Source organism: Oenanthe melanoleuca, chromosome 8, assembly GCF_029582105.1.
Source record: "Oenanthe melanoleuca isolate GR-GAL-2019-014 chromosome 8, OMel1.0, whole genome shotgun sequence".
In the NCBI taxonomy this organism is placed as follows: Eukaryota; Metazoa; Chordata; class Aves; order Passeriformes; family Muscicapidae; genus Oenanthe; species Oenanthe melanoleuca.
Genome location: NC_079342.1, coordinates 25,403,515 through 25,424,093, shown reverse-complemented (window position 1 = coordinate 25,424,093; position 20,579 = coordinate 25,403,515). Strand labels below are relative to the sequence as shown.

Below are 20,579 nucleotides of genomic sequence, written 5' to 3'. Positions count from 1 at the left end.
GCTGGCCACTTCCCCCCAGTATTTTCTAACTCTCCTCTCTTTGTACCCTGCCCTGCAGTCCTCATCGATGGGGTGGAGTGGAACGACGTCAAGTTCTTTCAGCTGGCAGCACAATGGTCCTCTCATGTCAAGCACTTTCCCATCTGCATCTTTGGACACTCCAAATCTAACTTCTAGCTGTGCTGGGCGCAGGGACCTTCTGCCCATCCCGAGGACTGCACACCAGGAGCCAGGAACTGCGTGCCAACTCTGACTCGCCTCGCTCTGCCCTCTCCTGCAGAATTAATTACAGATGTGCTTGGATTACTTTTGAATTACTTTTTTCTATTAACTCTTTAAGTTTACTACAAGGGAAGGAAACCCCTTTAAACAAAGGCAAAAAAAACCCCAACAAACCAACAAACCAGTCTTAAATATAGATGTGCTGACAACGTGAAGTCGTGGGGGAGTTGGCAGGAGCAGGCAACCTGCCCAAGAACACCTACCACTTAGGAGCAGATAGCTGAGTAACTGCACTGCTTATTAACCTGAGACCTCATTGGTGTGAGTGGGCTGGGGGAGCCGTGGATCAGCTCAAATAGATTTTGCAGAAGATCTCGTGTGCTGGGCCCCCACTCTGTGTTTCTAGGAGAAAAGGATGGCCGGTTTTCCTTCCTGCTGCCAAAGGATGAGAGATCAACGAGTCTGGAGGGAGTTCAGCTGTCTGCTGTGGAAAACAAGGCACTTGCAGAGTTAGGGAGGTGTGGAGAGGAGATCCTCTTCGGAGCACAGAGCCTGCCATGGGGGCAGGCAGATGTTGGTGCTGAAGCGATGCCTGAGGAGGGTTGGGCAGGAACAGGAATTAGGGAAACACTAATAAGGAAACTCCTGTGTCCCAGGTCTTTTACAATGACCGAACCAAGCCAGTCTCTGTGTTCCCCAGCTGGCTGTGCTGCTGAGGGGCACCACGTCAGTGGGGTCGCTGCTATTTACATACTCACACCCATTATTTTACCTGTCAATAAAACCTCGTCCAGCCTCCAAAGGGAAAGGATTTTTTTTAACAGCTGCAGATTTTTTTTAATGCTTTCTAAAAAAAAAACAAATAAAAATAAAATAAAAACAATAAATAACAGGAAAAAATATTAATTTGCCAAAAAAACCCCACAAACCCAGGAAGACGAGCCGTTGTTCTGTGGAGTGATGCATCACTGCAGTGGCTGGACTGTGTGTGTCCAGCTGCCTTCCTGCCCTGTGTCAAACTGCTCACCTGAGGAGGCACAGGCTGCTCTTCAGTGCTGGGTGGGATATGGGGAGCAGGGTGCTCTTGCCATGTGGAAGAACAGACATCTCTGCCATTTCAGGGTAAGAGACTGAAATTTCTGATGAGCCTTTTTGGGTCCCCTCTTTGTGGGCAGGCCAGGCTCTGTGAGGCACTTTCTGAGGGCAGTGATGCTTTTGAACTTTTTTTTTTTTTCTTTTTTTACCTGATCCCTTACCCTTGGGTTTTTAAAGGCTTGGGGAACCTGCTCTGCATGGGCACCACCTGGGTTCTGTTGGGCAGGTACTGATGGTGTGCTCTGCTGGCAGGGAGGTTCTGAGGTTAGAGCTGGATCTTGTGCCTGTTGTGCCATCAGCTTGGGCTGCTTCAGCAGCTGAGCACAAGGGCAACCTGCATGGCCAGGGACTGGGTATTCCCTTCAAGCCATGCAGGGGAGGAGGACACTGTCCCAGCCTGGTGGCATTCTGCTGGGCAGGACACACTGTCTGGCTGCAATATTTGTTCTTCCTGCCTGCCCTGTGCTGGCTCCTGGCTGTGGCAGAAGCTGGGCTGTGGTGGGATGTAGCTGTGTCCCTCAGCTGATGTTTTTGGGTGACCTGAGCTGATGCTCTGGGGCTGTATAGCGTTGCCTAGCAGCAGCAGCGTGGGAGAGGGTGTGTAAGCACATCACATCTTGATCGAGGCTGTCGCATCAAAAAAAAAGCTTTGTAAGGGAGATTAGTCAGTGTGTGATTTCTCCCTGGAGTCCCACACTGGTGTGACAAGGGTGATGGGGCTGGGTTCCAGCTGTGTGCAGCCTGGGCAGCTCTGGTGGTGCTGCTGCAATAACTTTGTTTACTGGGGGGCGAGGCGAGAACCATCACTGTGCTCCTCTTTGTATTTCAACCTACTGTAAAGAAAAAACCTGGTAGCTAGGACAGGGTTTCCAGAGTCCTGCCTATCAAATGTGTGTTGCCCTGCTGTACTCTGTGCGTGTGTGTGTGTGTGTACGTGTGAGAGAAACACTTCTGCTCGTTGCATTTCATGTTGGTTTGTGTTTTGTTCTAACTTTATACAAGCAAATACATTGGGAGGCACTCTGTACACCTGAGGGCTTGATTTCTCCCCTGTGGAAAGCTGTTGTTGCTCTGAAATGTGTCTTCCATGCAAGAAAACATCCCGACTTCTCAGCCTTGTTATCCCAGAGGGAGTCCAGCAGTGGCAGGCTGGGCCTGCCTGTGGGCAGCTGTGTGAGGTGGCTCTCACAGGGGTGGCTCTGGTGTTTCCTGGCCCTGGAGGCAAGGGCTGGCATGCAAATTTGGTGGCACAGCTCTCATCAGGTCGTTGTGCCTCTGTTGTTTCTCTCCTGGAGCCACTTCATGCAGCTGTTTCTTTCCCTGTCTGGAGTAGAAACAGGTTTCTGTCTCTAAGAAAAATGGCTCAGACTGTTTGGAGTCAGAATGAGTGACTGACCTCAGGTTTCCCACTTTCCCAACTTCCCCAACAGTTTCTGGGGGGACCTTGCTGGGAATGAGCTCCACTGACTTAAGGGATTCTCACTGTGGGACCAGGAAACATTTCTGGGGCAGCAGAGGTCATGTCAGTGAGTGCAGGAGGATGGCTTAGAGCAGAGACAGCACCGCTCTGTCTTCAGCTCTGGAGAGTTTGGGCAGGGAAGGGACATCTCAAATGAAGAAACTCGGGGGGCTGTCTCCCACACTGGGCTTACTTTGGAGCCGTGTGGTCTGACAGCAGAGGCAGGGCCTGGGGTGGGCAGCACCTGAGTGGGTCTCCAGCCAGGAGGTGCTTTGAAGGTGGTGTCCCCTGCTGTGTCCCTTTCTCTGTGCCAGAGCTCACCCCAGCTCCCCACAGGGCCAGTCTCTCCCACCCCTCTGGCTGTGGCTTCTCATTGCAGGGTTTCTCTCAGCTGCTGTGGGTGAGCTCTGGGGAGCGGGCTGGCTGCACCACGCTGAGCCAGTCCTGCAGCTCCAGAGAGCAGATGAAAGATGGAAGGGTTTGTGGATCATGTTGCACCTTGAGTGCTTCCTGGTCCTCTGGCTTGAGTTTCCTGGAGACAAAGGCTGGGCTTCAGCCTGCCAGCGCTCGGTCAGAGCTGGCTCTGGTGGCGCTGGTGACGTCGGGGACATCTTGTGTGGCTGTTGTAGCTCGGTGCTGCAGTTCCCATCCAGTTCAATTGTCACTTCACATCGTCACTGCACAATCCTTCTGAATTACACATGAGTTTGGGGAGAACCTGGTCTCTTTGGCTGTGTTTGCTGCTTTAATTAGAACACAAGATAAAGCTTGTGGCTTTATCCTGCAGAGAGGGCAGGGGTAGGTGGCTGGGAGGTTTCTGGGGCTGAGGAGATGTGCCTGTTTGCTTTCCATCACCACACTCAGCCAGGAGCCACACTGCCCTGTGCTTAACCTGTGATTGCAGCAAAGGCCCTGGCATGTTTCTCCCCAGCAGCATGTGAGAGAGCCAGGGCAGAGGCTGTTTCACCTGGACTCTCCAAGGTTAAGAGGGAAATCATGTCAAAAGGCAGCAGAACCAGTAGTCTTTTCCTGCTGCTTGATGTGCTAAGGGGTTGGGAAACTGGGATTAGGACAGTCCTGCCATGCAGCTGTAATGGGCTTGGGGCCCTGGGGCTTTCTTGAAGTTAGGTTGGATGCAGTGACTGTCCCCTTCATCTGGGGGGTGATGATCTCAGCAGATATTTGAGTAGTGACATTTTAGTGTGACACTCCCTCTGGGCTTAACCTGGCAGGAGAAGGCCAGAAGTGAGCAGCAGCATCTCCTGGAGGTTCCCTGCAGCCTCTTCCATGGTGTTCTTACAGGAGATGTTCCTGGCAGGGCCGGCTCCTGCAGGAAGGATCACTCTGGTGCTTTGGGACAGACTGGGGCAGAAGGGGACGTGCCAACTTGTAAAGCAGCAGGTTGCTGGTTTCCTTTGGGAAGAGCACTGTTCTGGGGCCACGTGCAGTGTTCTGGGGCCACGTGCAGGCAGCTGCTGCTTGGAGCCTTGGCTGGACAGTGGCTGTGGACGTGCCCCGGGCGTGGGGATGGCTGGAATTGTGGGGCTGCGTGCCACCAGGCTTGTCCTGGCCGCGGCGTGCGAGGGGACGGTACCACTTTGTAGATTCCCGAGCTGTCCATCTGTTTCATTGTTGTATTGTTTGGGTTCTAGGGTTGTTTTTTACCAAGACAGATTAAATGTAAATAGCCTTTTTTTTGGAACAAACCGCAACGTGCTCGACCTCGTCAACTATTTTATGGTACTAATGCAACACTAATAAAACTGGACATGAAAGCACACACCCGTGCCCTGAGTCGTCTCTCTGCAGGGGCTGCTCTGCCATGCCTGGAAAGTTGTGTGCAGGAGGAAACAGCAGCATGGCTTTCTGCCCTGGGGGTTTTCTTGTGTTATTTATCCAGCTGCCACTTCCAGGGCACGACTGGTGGATTGGCACATCTTTCCCAGCACCAAGCTCTCCTGTAGTCCTTGCAGCCCTGCTGGTCTCCTTTCCCAGAAGGATCTGCTCATCTCCTGCAGCTCTCCTGGATATGACAGCCCTGTCCAGCACTCAGTCCTCACCTCTGCACAGCAAGAAAGGACCAGGCTGGTGCCTGCTTCTGATCTGGGGGCTGTGGTGGATAGACATGGTGGTGTTGGGGTACCAAGGGGGGCATCCTGGGGGGAAAGACTGAGGCTGTGGGAGCCTGAAACTGTGTGTGCTCCTGGGAGGACTGGGGGACAGGGATCTGTGGGGTTCCAAGCACCTGGGCTTGGTGCTGGGGAGTCAGAAGGTAGAGAGATGAAGGAGAGAGAAGAGCTAAGCTGTTGTTTTGAGGAAGGAAAGTGAAGAAGAAATTTTGAGAAATGGGCCCATGTTCCTTAGGATGCAGGATGTTTGAGGCAGAAACGGGAATGCTGTGCTGGAGCAGCCTGTGTCCTCGTGCTGTCCTGATCCAAGGGTGAGGGATGGAGGGGTAAGAGCTGGAATGAAAGGAGACCCCCAGAGCAGGCCAGGCTGTGTCAAAGGACATAGGGCTCAGTGGGTATCTCAGGTGCAGATGCATTTATGGCCCAAGCCCTTTGCTGAAAGAGTGGACTCAAAACTCACACCTGGTGGCACAGAGCAGGCATTGGGTGATTCCAGGCAGGAGGAATGGTGGTAGCTCAGGAGAGGGCAAACTCAGTACTCTGGAGTGCAGAAACAGCACCTAAAGCCATGAGAGGGTCTGGCTGCTGGTGAAATTGGTGGGGAGCCACCATGGGAGAGCTGGGGGAGACAAGCACGTGAAGGCTGTGTTCTGGCTGTGTATTTTCTGTGCAGGTTCAGATGTAAACTGGCACTGATGGCCCAGCTGTGTGAAAGAAGCACATCCTGAGCAGCAACTTTTAGAGCCCATGGAGGAATTTGTCTCAGCACATGAATGAAGGTGTGGGTGGAGAGGACTGGGATGGAGGGAAGGCTTGTGTGCTGCTGGGGGAAGGCAGAGGATCAGCCCCACATCAGCAGGGAGAGCAAGCAAGTGTTGCCTGTAAGAGAGGAGAAGGAAATGAGGGCTGGGTGGAGCAAGAATGACTTTGTGTTGGAGTGTACCAAGTTACATGCAATGGGCCTGAAGAGCCTCCCTCATCGACATGCACTGGGACAGATGAATTTCTGCCAGGCAGCCTAGGACTGGGCTCTCAAAGCACTGGCATCTTTCTTTTGCAGGTTTGGGCCTTTCTCATGTGCACCTTTACTGCCATGGGAGAAGTGTCAAACACAAGTGATGCCCTGCCAGGATGCTCCAAAAGCCGTCAGGGAGGTCTGAGTTTGCACGGTGGGAGTTGGTGGCACCCATGGGAGTGGGGTTTGGTGGTGAGAGAGATGGGGCCTTGTAAGAGCTCCTTTCTTCCCAAGCTGAGTCTGGCAGCTCCAGCTCTCCTCCCTCCCTCTGCACAACGCCCTGCCCTGACCACAGCTGTTGCTTAACCTGGAAGAGGAACAGCAGGGAAGATCCGACACGATTTAGCATCTGGAGAATGCAGCCGACGCCGTGCGACCGTCCTCTCTCCGCGTGCGGCTACCGAGCGCGCTGGGATGTGGTTGGTAAATATTTGTTCTGGATCATTTTTCTGTGTCCTACTGGATGATTTGCAGCAGCAGCAGCAGCCTGGGGAGGGCCAGCCCCCGTGTCCTGCGGTGTGCCCGGCTCCTGTGCCGGCACGTGCTTCCCCGCACGGCTCGGATCACTGCGGTGCTCCCCGGCACACTGACCTTGCTGGGATGACCGATTTCCACCCCCAGAAGTGTTTTCCTTGCTCAGCCCTGCTCCTCGTGCACATTGGGAACATAAAAGCAGAGCCCCGCGCCCTCCTGCGACCTGAGGACTGTCAGAGGTTTGGTGTCAGAGGGTTGTTTTCCTAACACACAAAGCAAAGTTTAATAAGAGCCTTGTTCTTTCTGAAAAATAGATGTGTTTTGGGAGATGTCAATGTTTTGGGCAGTCCTATGTAGGTGTTTCAGTACTTTTTGAGCAGCAGTGCTGAGAGTGCAGGCAGCAGCTCTACCTGGCCCATACCCAGTAAAGGGGACCACTGTTAACCACTTACTCCAGCAAAGAGTTTCATGGCAGGCATTTTTTGGCCATCCTGACCTGTGTCAAGGTTCTGGGGTGTCACCTGGCTTGGGCAACACCAGGTGACTCTCTAGCTCAGTGCTGGAGCCAGGTGTAGTCACCCTCCTTGCCTGAGAGGCCAGCAGTGCTCCAGGTCTGCTTCTGCTTCACTTTTCATTGAGCTTCACCATCCAGCCTTGGCCACATCCACGGAGGAGTCCTTGTGGGGATGGCCTGCCACCCTCACTGCTGCACTTTGTCAGCCCTTGCTGGGGGACCTGCTGTAAAGGTGTCATTTTCCACAGAATGGTGGTTTCTCGGGGTGTTTTTTGGCATCAGCCGGTTTGTGTAGGAGGGGAAGTGGCAGCGGCAATGTGCAAGTTTTGCAGAGTGATCTGCAGCTGGCAACTGTTTGACAACTGTGTAACCACTGCAGGGCTGCTGAGGAGACTCCTGGACAGGAGCTGTGCAGGGCTGGAGGGGGGATGTACCTGCATGGTGCAGCCCAGGTGTGCCCAGCACCAGTGACACCCACAGGCCATCGTTTCACCTCTCAGGCTGACATCTGAGGAGGGGCAGAAGTGGGGGACACAGGCACAGAGGGGACCCAAGGGAGACAGAGGAGTGGGGAGTGTGAGCAGCAGGGGTGATGTGCGGGTGTGAGCAGGCTGTGGGTGTGCACAGGGAGGATCTGCCCAGGGTGTGGATGGCCTGTGGCAATGGGTGTGTGCGAGGAACACTCTGTGAGTGTGTGAGGAACATTCTGTGTGTGTTTGTGAGGAACATTCTGAGTGTGTGTGTGAGCACAAGGCAGCGTGAGGGCCGGCCAAAACCACAGGTGGTGCCTGTGTGCGAACACAGGCCATGAGAAGGACTGTGAGTGTGTGTGCGTTTGGGGCTGCCCGTGCCAGGCCAGGGCCGGTGCACGAGGAGAGCAGAGCCTGTGAGGGCTGCGAGGGGTGCTGCGTGTGCGAGCAGAGGCGCTGTCCGTGTGTTGGTGTACACCGTGCGTGCGGCACACTCACTGCTGTGTGTGTGAGGAGGCCGCGCCGCCCCGGCCCCGCTCGCTCCCGTCCCGTCCCTCCCCTCGCAGGCCGGAGCGCCGCCCTCACACGCCGCGGGCGGGCGGGCGGCTCTGCCTCGCTCCCCTCCTTCCTTCCCTCCCGCCGCCGCCGCCGGGCCCCCTCCGCCGGGCCCGGGCCGCCGCCCCGCCCTCCGCCTCGCTCCCTCCCCGTCCGCCGGCGCGGCCCCTTTAATTCCCCCGCTCCCCTCCCCCGCCGCCCGCTCCAGCCTCCATTTTCCAGCGGATCCGGCACCTGGAGGCGGCGGCGGCGGCGGGAGCGGCCCGCGCCCCGCACCCGGCCCGGTCGCGGGCATGGCCGCCAACATGTACCGGGTCGGAGGTAAGAGCGGCCGCGGCCCCGGCGCCCGCCCCGCGCCGCTCCCCGCGTGCGGCCGGAGCTCGCTCGGGGCCCGGCGGGGCAGGCCCGGGGCGGGGCGGGCGGGGGCCGGGGCGGCCCGGGAGGGGCCGCGGGCCCGGGGGCTGCCCGCGGAGAGAGGGAGAGAGGGAGGGAGGCCGGGCTGCCGTGGGGTTACACGGGGTGAAGGGGCCCGGAGCCCCGCTGTGGCCGGGGCTGGGTGAGCCGGGGCGGTGGGCGCAGCGGGATGGCCGGGCTGAGGGGGAGCAGCCGCGCGGGGCCGCACGGAGCACGAGGGTGCGGGCGGACGAGGCGTGCGGGGCGCCGGGCGGTGCGGGCTCGGGGCTGGGCGGGGTGCGATGCTGGAGCGGGGCCAGCCCCGGGATGGGGCCCGGCGGGCAGAGGCTGCTCGGATGGGGGTCATGCGAGGCTGTCGGGGTGGGGAGCCAGGAGGAGTTGCTGAGATAAGGAGCACAAAGATGGGCAGAGGCTGCTGGTAGAGCAGGGGGCCGGTGTGAGGCACGTCCTGCAGATCTTGGCCTCCCCTTCCACTCTTGCTGTTTTGTTGTGTGCTTTCCCATTAGTCTTCTGTTCAGGGTTGTGCTCCTGTCTGATTGTCCTTTGTTTTGGCTCACGTGAAGAGAAAGGAGAGGCAACGGGGTTTGGGACTGTGTTTTATGGAACATAAACTGAGGGTGGTCTGGCACGAATTTGTGCTCGGCCATTTTCCTTCCTAAAAGCTGTTCTGTGGAGCTTCCTTCTCCCCAGGACTATAGGCTGTACGGGAAGATGTTTTTGTGGAGTTCCCTCCTTTTCAAAATGCCCAGCTTCTTGTGGAGTTCTCCAACACCGAAGTAAAGTAAACAAGAGAAAAAATATAGCGAAGGTGGCCAAGCCATCCTGTCTGGCTGCTCTCCATCAACAACTACTTTCTGTTCTTTCTGCTTTTCTGGCCTACCCTTACTTTTTACCCTGAAAAATGTCACTTCTTTTGTCACGTTCGTACTTTTTTTCCCTGGTCGCACCTGGTTTCTCAGAGGTATAAGAGCTGACTCTTGGCTGTCCCAGCTTTGTGTTGTGGGTTGCCCCAAGCTGATAGCGTGCCTGTGACATTACATTGGTTTGGAGATGCTGAGAGTAGGATGATGGGCAAGATGAGTTGTGGAAATTCACCCTGGAAATTCACCAGGGTCAATTTCCTTGCGAAGGGATTAGTTTCCTGGAAATTTTTGTTCAGCATTGAATGGCCAAGTCTTGTGGGGACTGTCATCTCCTAGCATTTTGTATGGCTGAATCTGTGCTGTGCATCCCACAGAAGGTGGGAAAGCACCTCTGGGGGTCTCTACATTTACCTCCTGCTAGAAAATGCCCTGGTAGATCTGAATGCTTGGGGCTGGATCCATCCCAGGCTCTAAGAATGGTGATGCCACCCTTACTTTGGGCTTCGTCCAGTATTTGACCATGTTAGAGGATGCTCCATGTTTGACTATGCTTACAGAAAATATTTGTTTCCATGTGCCTAGATATGTCCTTGATTAATTTCCTAGATGAATTTCCTAGATGGATTTTCTCTTGTTCCAGCTGGAGTGCCCCTTCCCATTATCCCTCATCCTATCCCTGCTTCTAAGCAGGGCTGGCTGATCTTTGAGGGATGCCATTAGGAACCAGCAGCCCGGCTGTAACTGCTGATTGTGGTCCTTCAAACCTGATGTTACAGTTTGCTCCCTACCTTTAGCATCCAGTTTTTCAAGTATTTTTGTTTGAAGGATGCTGTGGGTGGTTTAGCAGAGCCTTTGATGTGAAGTCAAGGTGTCCAACACCCCCTGCTCTCCCCTCAGCCACAGAGCCAGTCTCTTGGTCCCAGATGGGGGAATCAGGTTGGTCAGGTGTGATTTGCCTCTGGAATATCCATCCTGGCTGGTCTTAGTTACCTTTCTGTCCTTCCTGCACTTGGAAATGGTGCCCAGGATTTGCTCCACAGCTTTTCTGGGCAGAGGGCAAGGCAGCTGGCTGCTAGCCGAGGTTACAGTGCTCTGTTCTGGTCCATATGGATGAAGTCTTGATTTGATGTATTACCAAGATCAACATATGGATGGGTGCAGCTGTTTCTGTGTGGGAGCTCTGTTCAGCCTGAGCCCAGGAGTGTGTGTTATCGAATTGTTTCTGACCTCTGGTGCTGCTGTCTCCCACTAATGGTTTTGTGCACTGAAGTTTTGTGTGAACTCCAGGGCAGGATTAAATCCGGCCTGGGATTTGTGCACAGTCATTTCATACACTTCCCACTGGAAGACAAACACTCAGCAGATAATCTCTTATTACACTTGTGACTACCGGATGCGCTGCATGAACTCCAGACCCAACAGCTGCCAAAAAAGCAGCCAGCTCACTACAGATCAATACTGCTCCTGGAAGTACATGTTCACTCAGAAAGCATGGTCACCACCTTAGCCTGGGCATGAAGAACCATGAGATTTTGTTTTCAGAAACCAGGGCTGGGTTGACAACAAGTGGACGTGGAGCATGTTGGTCTCTTCATGTGTTCCTGGGTAGAGGAGCTGAGGAGCCGGTGCTGTGGGGGCTGAAGTCTTCCCTTTGTGTTGGGAAGCAGAGTGGCCATGCTGGGGGTGTGGGAGCTGCCCCTTGAATTGCCAGGCTCTGTGGGTAAGGCCTGGTGGCATCCAGTGGTTTGGAGAGAGCAGCTGGTTCTGCTGGATCCTGCCAAGTTTCTCCTGGTAGGTTTCTGGTGGGAAGGGAGTTGGTTTCCAATACAAATGGGGCTGTCACAAGCTAGCATAGTTCAGGGGGGGATGTAAAACTTTGGAAATGTGTGAGGAAGAATGCCAGAGTATCAAATTCCAAAATGAAATGGGGGATCTTAGTTGTTGGCCAGTAGGAACTCCTGGAATCGCCTGCCTCCAGTGTAGCAGAAGTGAAGGTTTTCTTAACAGCTGCCATGCAGCCATGAAACAAATGGCAGCACGAAGAAAGTGGACTGCTTTCACTTGAAAGGAGTCATGGTGGGCTGGTTTGCCTCTTCATGGAGCAGACTGGCAGCCTGCACAATCACAGAGCGTATGGGAATGTTGGATCAACACCAGATTGGAGGAGCTTGGGACCTCTGAGCTGGAATTTGGGGCCTCTGATGAAAAAATGCACGTGGGAGAAAGATGTTCATTGTTCTAGCTAGTGCCAGGCTCTGCTTTCAGGAGAGTGCTATGTCAGCTGCCTGGAAGAGAACAGGTCATCCTGGTACCAAGAGACTTTCCAGCAGGTATTGTGTCTCTGCCTTCTCCAGGAGAGCTTAACTCTGGTGCCACAAGTATTCCTTCAGTGGTGGCAACTGGAGCCCCACTGTGGGTTTATGCCCCTGTGGCATTCCCTTGATGCAGTGAAACAATGTTTTTTTTTTTTTTTTTGCTTTTTCATCTTTCACTGATTTGAGGAACCTAATTTTTTCCACCTCCCTCCTCCTCACTTTTTGTTTTTTCCTGGATTATTTTTAATCTTGCATCAGCTACCCAATCTGGTTCACTGTGGGACTGTGTGAACAGCTGAATGGGCTCAGTGGGAGGGCAAGGAACAAGGGGATGGGGAAAGAAAGGATAGGAAGGATGGAGGAAAAACTACTGAATGCAACACTTTGCTGAGCTAAATACCAGTTTATGCTTTCAGGAGGAGTCTTTTATGTGTTTTTGGCTTTTACAGGTAACCTTCTTGTTTGGGAGCATGCTTAGCTCCAAAATGACCACTGTGTTTGAGTCTGTGGTACATTTACAGTGTGTTTAAATGGCTTAAATGGTTTAAAGTCAGTTAAGCACAGAAGTACTTGCTGCATCTAACACCTTTAAAGTGAGGGAAGTGATGACCCACAGTGCCTGACGTGGGCACCCAAGGTTCACAGCAGCTTTATTCCAGCGTGCTGAAGCTTCAGAAATTACTGGATGTTGTTCATTCCTTTGTAGCTGGTGGTGATGTCTGTCTGCCTGTGCTGCAGTCACACATCTTATTTCAGTGTAGTCCCCACAGTTTTTAAGAATGGCAATGTGACATCATCTCTCTGCCACCACAGGGTGCTATTAATGTGTGGCTGGGGACTGTGTTTGACCTGCCCCCATCCCATCCCCTACTCTCACCTGGCATCCAAGCCCTTGTGGCAGCCTACAGCTCTTGGCTTCCATAGGCATGGTGCATCAGTCCTCTTGACATCATAATAATGTCAATAGGAATTGTCTGAGCTTTCCTGCTGAAGAACTGAGAGCTGTTAAGGAGGCTTGTAGAGAACGTGTACCTGAGTCTGAATCTGGAGCAAATTCAGATCATTTACTGCAGGATCACTTGTAAACCTTCTCCTGTCCACTTGCTTTGTTGTCAGTGTGTTTGTGTTTTGGATGACAGGAGGGCTTACTGTGCAATATCCCTTGTTTTTGTTGTTTTTGCTGGCATTTTGTTTTCTAGCTTTGCAGGTAACCTGAGCTGAGGGCGGAGAGCAGTAGTAAATAGCCTGTAAAAGTAAAAATGGAGGTTTATTCCCTAAAATTAATAATAGGCTTCTGTGGTCATTTCCCCTAATAAATTTAGGACAGCTTCTAGCTTATCACCTTTCAGCAACAGCTAGTGGGTTTCTTCATCCTTTCCTTTCATTGTTTCTAGTTACACAAGTTTATCTCACATGTTTTGCAGTCTTCCTTTCCTTCCCTTCCCTTTCCCCTATCCCCCATATCACACTGCTTCAGCATTCATTTTATTGGGAAATGCTGCATGGGGGAGAGTGTTGCCAGCTAGCTTAGGTGTGTTTGGGGGCTAGAGCTGTGACAGCTCTGGATTTGTAAAAGCTGCAAGCCATTCACAGCTGGCACAATGGAGTGAAAGGACTGAGCTCCTTTCTGCTCTGCTGGTGGGTGGGAGGCTGTGCCAGGTCACTGTTCTGAGGCACTCCTTGGCAGTGCCCCTTTTGCTCCCTGGTGTTTTGCCTTTCAGTGATAGTGAATAAAAGACACTCGATAAGAAATTGTGGAAAAAAGACTCCTGAAATTTGTTTTGTTTATCTAGTATGATTTTGGTGAATGTCAAAGATGTTCCTTTCACTTGAATCTAGTTGTTTTTCAAGCAACTTTTGATGTTTAAGCATCCTGACTTCTTTAAAGAAATCGAGTGCATAGTCTCTCCCCAGTAGGATGAGAAGAGAATGAGGTGGTTGCTGTTGCTGTTTTTGCTTTGATTTATAAACCACTCCTGAGCAGTTTGAGGTCACTTGAAAGCAAAGGTATGAACTGTTGAAGGCTGGCTTCTGGCAAAAAGTAACCTGTGAAATCAGTGTTACTTCTGCACCCAAGCAAGTTGTTTTTACCCTCTATCTTGTTGCTTTCCAAGCACATTATTTTTTCAATCCCCAAGCAGGTAAGCCCTGCAGCTGCTTTGCCTCAGTTTCCCATGAAGTTTGAAATCAGTTATATTCCCATGAGGTCTGGATAACTGGAACTGTTGGGAAAGGTATAATTAACTCTTGTAAGATAATTACAATTCCAGGTATTTGGAGGTCACCACCATAAATCCAGTATACATAGAGGCCCTGCTTCAGAGTGTCTTTGAAGGTCTGGAATGGTTCCTTGTCTCCTCTTTATTTGTAAAACCAAGTCTGGAAGGACCTGCAAAGTACTGGTCAGGCTTTTAGGCTGTAGCCCAGCCCCAAAAAAGCCATGCACACGTTCTTGTTTTCCAACTCATAGGCTGGACCACCTTCAGGAAGGAGAAGTGAGAGAATTTGACTTGGAATGAATCAGTGAAGCAAAGCAAAGAAGTTAATTGGTGGTTTTAAAGTGAGTTTGTAAGTGGAGGAAAGATTTGGGCTTCTCCAGCCCTTCACACGTGTGGTAGTTGCAAGCTGTTTGCGTCTTCATGGTTCCTGGGCTTCTGTGGCTCTGGTTCTGTGCATTGCCAGATAGTGATCCATGTCAGATGTGGCCCCTGGTCATGTCTCTGTTAAATTGCAGACAGTGTGCTCTGGTTAATTTGGGGACTTTATGCTTTCATGCAAGATACAGGAGGACAGATGACACTTGGCCAAGCATAAAGTTAGTGTGGCGTGAACAGATGATTCCTGATTTAGCACAGGGCTTGTCCTTACAGAGTTAAGTTGTCAACATCTGAGCAAATTTGAACCAGCCAAGTGAGACAGTTTCTGTGGATGTTTCTTTTGATGGTGTTCATTTAAGATGTTTCTCTTGGTAGAGTGTCCATTGAAGCAGTTGTAGCTGCCCTCTCCTTGCTCTGCTGGGCTTACACAGCTTGGCCTGGCTATGCTGCAGGGCAGGGGTTGGTTTGGTTGGAGACAGTTTTTTAACCCTTGTGAGTGCCTAAGTGGATTTACCATGTGCAGGCCTCCTGCCATCCAAGGAGAGGCTGTCACAACTGGAGGGGGTGGTATGAGAGGGCGGGGGATGAATCAGCTTCACTGGCACTCTTGTTGGAAGAAACATCTGCAGAAACGCTGGCAGGAGTTTACACTTTGTCCGTGTTTTGCATTGTGAAGCCGTGATGTTTCTGATTTGGCACTGAAACCCCTACCTTTGGACTTAATATATTGTCATACTATGGCCTAAGCAGTTGATTCACATTGACAAACTGAAGTTCAACCTTGCTCTTAAACAAACAAGCAAACCCAAACAAGAAACAGAACTTTTTAAAGTTCGTTTGTTTCGTGAGGGTGATGCCAAACCTGGTGTCTCGAGTACTCCAGAGGTTCTTGTTTTGCAACTCTTGAGATTCTTGCAGGGAACATGATGCTAGTTTCTTGTCATCTTGTTTGCTGCCTAAATATCTTTTGGAAAAGAAAGCTTTTCTTATCTGTCCTTAGCAATGAGAATTACAAGGGAACAGGCTGTTTTCTTGGCTGCTGCAGATGGTGATTGTTGTTAGGGTGTAGCTTGAGGATACTCCTCTTCCATTCCCCCTACCCTATCCAAATACTCCCCCATGAATTGAGGAGCTCTCACTAGTCTCTCTGTCTGCTCAAGTGACTCTCCTGTAAATTAGACCATCCTGCTCTTGCCTTACAACACGCCTTTGGGGAAAGGTTTTTCTTTTTTTAAGCCTGAACTATTTCCATGGTATTGACGCACAAAGAATGGCACTGGATGCGGCTGAAATTACATAGGCTCACAACTTTGCTACTGCAGAAAATGTTTGTGTGGCTACATTCTTGGGAACTGAAGTGGCAGAAGAGGCAATGCAGAGCAAGCTTTGTGTCCAGAGGCCTTCAAATCATGCTTTGATAACTCCTGTAAAGCACAGAATAAAAAAAAAGTGATTCTCCAGGAACGTTTGGTGTAGGAGAGGCAGGCACTCGTCCTGCAGGAAGCTGGAGGGAGTTGACTCAGTGAACCTCAAGTGTCAGTGCCACATGCAAATGGGCCTTAGTTATAGCTGGAATATTGGGAGTGGATTAATTGAAATTGGTTTTCTTGAACTGCCATATAATTGATTTCAAACAGCAAAATTGCTTCTTTGTCCTCAGGGTAATGCTTTAGAAGCTTAATTTTATTTCCAGGATTCTTGCACAGTTTCTTTTCAAGTCTGGTTTGTACAGACTTTTTTAAAGTCTCCTTTGGGGTGACATCCCTGGTAGGAGTTACTCCAGTATGGCACAGTTCTTATCTAGAAGTGACCCATGAAGTACAGCTGACAGCCATAACCTCTTTGTCAAAAACACCAGCACACTCCTGTCCTTTGGTTTTTTTCCATAGGTGTCTGCAAATGAAAACAGCCAACAGTGCTGTGAGGAACAGAAATAAGGATATTAACAGTCTAAAAGTTGTGGGTTTTCTTCCATGAAGTGGTTCTTCCCTTTCTTCTGTTCACCCTACTTTGGAATTTTACACTTTTCCTGGGAAAGGTACCATTTGTATGAGCTTTGTGCCTCATGCAGAGCTGAGATCTTTCCCTGAAATACTTGGGAGCACACCTGGCCATTGTGAATAAGATTAGAAGTTAGTTGAGCGCAGGACCTGCCTTGAGCAGCTCTGACAGTAGGGAAGTTGAGAGGTGCATCAGAAAGCAGGGACTTCTGGTAATTCCTCCAAACACTGTGGAATCTCCAGTGGTTTGCTTTGAAACCTCATCTATTAATTGTTTCTGGAACAGGAACCATTTCATATCCGTCCTACCTTTTTCACTTTCTTTTGTAATTTTTGTATCTATGTCTTTTATATAGGGAACAATGATCAGAACTTAATTATCTTTGAGACTTCTGTCCATCTGTGAAATGTCTGAACAAAGGGCTCAGGAGTTAATAGGGAAGAACTAATGCATGGATAATGGAGTAGAATAAACCTTGTTTCACTAAGAATCAGGCAAAAAATGGTACGAGATGATTGGGTGGGAATTTTTCTTGCCCCTTCCCTTGACATGATAGAAAACAAAGAACAGAAGACTTCTGGAAAGTTCCAAATATCATAATTAAAGAATCCAAATATTAAATATCAGAGTTTAAACTGGATCAAGAAATTGACAGTTTGTCCAAGCAAGTTGCATGTCATTAAGTTTGATTTATTTTTCTTTTTACTTCAAAGACATAGATTATGTCTTACCTTGAATAGATTTCTGTATGCAAAGTACTTTAGTTTTTGTTTGTAGCTATTACAGGTCCTTCAGAGTTTGGTGTTTTGGTGGGTTTTGTTGTTGTTGTTGCAATAACTCTTGTTTTAAGAGCTGGCATGGATAAATAACTGTACCAACTATTTTATAGGTCTGTGCATAATCTGTAGTCCTGTTATATGGATCTTGCCATGAATTGCTTCTCCTTTGAATTATGGTTTGGGTAATACTGAATCTGGATTTTTGGAGGCCTGTCAGGAAAAGGGATACAGGTTACATCTCAAAACAGCCAAATAACATTGGCTGTCTCTTTCTCCTTTTGCACATTGGGAAGAAAGTATAATGTGAATATTTTGTTTGCCATGTGAATGTGTAGAAAATCCTTGCTCAAGAAACAGAGCAAAGCTGGCTTGATTTGACTGGGGTACTTCAGCTTATCCCTGCTCCATGTAGTGATGGTTTGCTGTTAACTTTGTGGAGGGGAGATTTCTGTAGGAAGGAGGTGTTTGTTTTTGCCATGTCCCTCACTAGTTGGCTGTAGGTATTTCAGAGGCCTGTGTGCTTGGCATTTCCTCATCTCTTCTAAGGAGTTGGGTGGTAGTGGTGGTGTTTCCCATAGCATGTGCTGCCTCTTCCTCATCTTGGTTCATCCAGTGCATGCAGTCACCTCAAATCCTCTGTCCTGCAAATACAAGTTGAGCCATGTGAGAGTGTATCTTTAATACCTTTGTTGATCCATGAAAGACATTCATTTGTAAATACCTGGTTTGTGTATATTGCCAGATGTGTTAGACCCCATCATTCCTTCAACAACAGAAAGAACTGTTTCAGTTTTGTTTTCCTGGTAATGTAAATACTGTTCTGGTGAGGCTTTCTCTGTTGAAGCTCTGCTCTGTAACTAAACATTTCATGGGTGACTGCTGCTGGGAGTGTTGCTGCTTTTTGAAGAGCCAGAAGGCAGCAGGACTGGGCTCTGCCAGGTGAGACTGCAGGACTTGTAGGATTTGTTACAATCCCACCAAGAGGGATTGTATTATCCAGAATGTAAAATGATTGACAGTTCAGGGACAGAGCTGGTGAATAATTTAAAAACTGGAACTTACTGAAGGACACTGGCCCAAAGTTGAGTTGGAGAGCCCAGAGTATGTGGAGGCACATATTTCCTGTAAAAAGTCATAAAATAAGCAGGTCATCATAAGTTTATGTACTCTCTTGATGCTTATCTTTAATTCAGGGTAGCAGCTTTGTGGGTTGGGGAGGGGAAATATTAAAGCTGTGAAGTTACTTCATTATCTTGTGTCTGGAATTGCACATTGTACCCAGCAGTGGTGGTGAGTGTGTGGAGAGGGAGGGTCCAGCCTCCCTCATATCCTGGGTAGTTCTCTAGGCTGGTGCAGCAAGACTTTTGGGGGTAAGGTAGGCAATACTCAGGCAGGTCAGTCAGTCCTCAGAAAGCAATTGAAAGGCAAATGTGCTTGGGAAGGATAAAAATACTTTTGGGCATTTTTGCAATTTGATCACCAAAAAGCCCATAAGGTTATTAGGTAGCTCAGACATGTCTAATCTTATAAATATATGACCTCTAGACAGTGTGTGTTATTTATTTTGCTGTACCCCCTCCTGATTTTCTTTTCCATGGGCTGATGTAGACATAAGCAACAGCTGACATGAAGAAGGCAGAGGGGGAAGCTCTTTTGCAGTAATGTCTTAAAAGCATGCAAGAGCAAAAAGAAATTCTGTTATGTTAATTGTGAATTGAGAACTGTTATTTTACTGCCTTTATGGAAAATTTTCATCTTCTGTGGTCTGTAGGCTGTCATTCTAGTTTTAGCTGCTGTACTTGTGTCTGTGTGTTCTAGCAGTTCAGTCATTACCTGTGTAACATAGCATTGCATTCTGGAAAATTATGTTGTTATGCATGTTCAGAAAAAGAATCTTGGGATATAAAGGCTTTTTTTGGATAGATTTATGCATGTGGGCACTTCTGCTCCATAACAGCACAGGCAAGGGGAAGCGCTGCATTTGGAGTTTGTCAGAAGGTGATGATGTGTGTGATGGTCCTTACTTGGGAAGCCTGATCACAGATAAGTGTAACATGCATGAGTGGTGCCATTAATTATGATCGTGGTACAGATGCACGGCTGATTAATTCAGGGATGGCGAGCTGAAGCCAACAGCTGTTGTGAAGGTATGGGGTTGAAACTCTTCAGGCAGCTGGGTGCTGAGGGATTGCCTTCCTGTGCTTTTTATGATGGTCAGGGGGGCATGCCATGCTTGTGGGATGCAGAGCAGTTTTTAGACTAGTCCTTTTTTTCAATCTGTAAGTAGGAAAGCAAATAAATCAGCAAAGATAGTTGTGTTTGAAGGGCCTGACTTATTTTGTTTGCTATCACGGTCTATTTTTCTGTCCCTAGACCTTAATTTTTTTGTTTGAGTGAACTCTTCCTTCCTGTTCTTAGGAGTTGAGATGAGTATCTCCCTGTTTCGAGATTTGCTAATTTTGTCTCCTTCCCCATCCCCTGTTTGAGCCCAGGGTGCAGGACCCTGGCAGGTGTGCACATACAGGATGTTGCCCATTGACAGCTGGATTGTTGGGAGTCTGTGGAAGGTTTCTCTTATTTGTGTGTGTGCACATGCATGTGCAATTGTAGGCACTGCCCTGAAAGCAAACTGGGAATAATATTAATTGTGTAGGCAATATGAGAAAGGGTGCACTTCATGGCATGGGAGGAAGCTGGAGGTGCAGTGGAAGAGCCACTCAAGGAGAAGGGCAGTGTTTTGGAGTGTAGGGCCCAGTGATGTGCCTCCTTTAAACCTCCTGTGCAGGAAACCAGTCTTCTTGGGCTTGGTTGCTCATGGAGTTTCAGAGCAGTGTTCTCACCAGCCCATCAGTTTGGAGAGTGGCTTGTTGAACTTAAAATTTCCGTGTTGTACATGTGGAACAGGAATTCAAACAATTCTCTGTGAAGGATAGCATTTTAATTGTAGTTCTAGTATTTAAAATCTCTATGAAAAATGAAGACACTTTCCTCTGATATGCATTATTTTGTGTTTTGTGGTTTGCAGTGTGCTCTGCATTACTTGCATTGAGAAAGAAGCCCTTTTCCTTGTAATTTGAGCAATGGGAAATAGGTCTCCATTAGCTGCATAGCTACTGGTGAAATGCTTAGCATAGTTGTGGAATTAGTCTAAAACATGGATGAGATGTACTGGGCTGTGGATTTGACATGGTGAAGTCATCAAGCACTGGCCTAAGAGTGCACCTCTGTCATGTGCCAGCTCTTGGAGCATCCTGAGGGACAGGTTTGGTTCTGCCTTTGTGCCAGCAGCCTGCAGGACGTGGTGGTTCCTGTGAGCTTGGTTTGCAGCTGTTGGTCACACAGGGTGGGTCTGGGGATGCTCCTGCTGCTGACCCAGACAGTGTTGGGGGGTTTATTATTGAGTATGAGCTAAACCATTCATCTGTGATAAGGTTTCTTTAAATCCATGCCGGATTTTACAATCAATAAACTGTAGTTAAGTGTAAAATCGAGTTAATGTTCACTCGAGGTGTAAAATGTGTCTCTGAGAATATATGCATGTACATGCACACCTAAAAGCTGATTAAAAATGATGTGAATTATGAGCATTTGTAACAGCCACCTGTAACCCATGGGATTAAAGACAAGGTTATATTTTCAAGACATAGATTGACATTTCCTTTAGTTTTAATTTCTAA

General features: G+C 49.5%; 2 protein-coding genes across 7 annotated transcripts in view; both read left to right on the top strand.

Annotated features, from left to right (window-relative positions):
* Positions 1–4,556, top strand: part of PACS2 (phosphofurin acidic cluster sorting protein 2) — a 75,516-nt gene extending 70,960 nt beyond the window's left edge. For all 4 annotated transcript variants that reach the window (XM_056497635.1, XM_056497634.1, XM_056497631.1 and 1 more), the window contains exon 24: positions 59–4,556. In XM_056497635.1, the coding sequence (XP_056353610.1) occupies positions 59–177 (119 nt within the window). In that variant the 3' untranslated portion in view covers positions 178–4,556. The remainder of the gene's footprint in view (positions 1–58) is intronic.
* A 3,418-nt stretch (positions 4,557–7,974) lies between these two features.
* MTA1 (metastasis associated 1) overlaps positions 7,975–20,579 on the top strand; it is a 75,050-nt gene continuing 62,445 nt past the window's right edge. For all 3 annotated transcript variants that reach the window (XM_056497715.1, XM_056497716.1, XM_056497717.1), the window contains exon 1: positions 7,975–8,254. In XM_056497715.1, the coding sequence (XP_056353690.1) occupies positions 8,227–8,254 (28 nt within the window). In that variant the 5' untranslated portion in view covers positions 7,975–8,226. The remainder of the gene's footprint in view (positions 8,255–20,579) is intronic.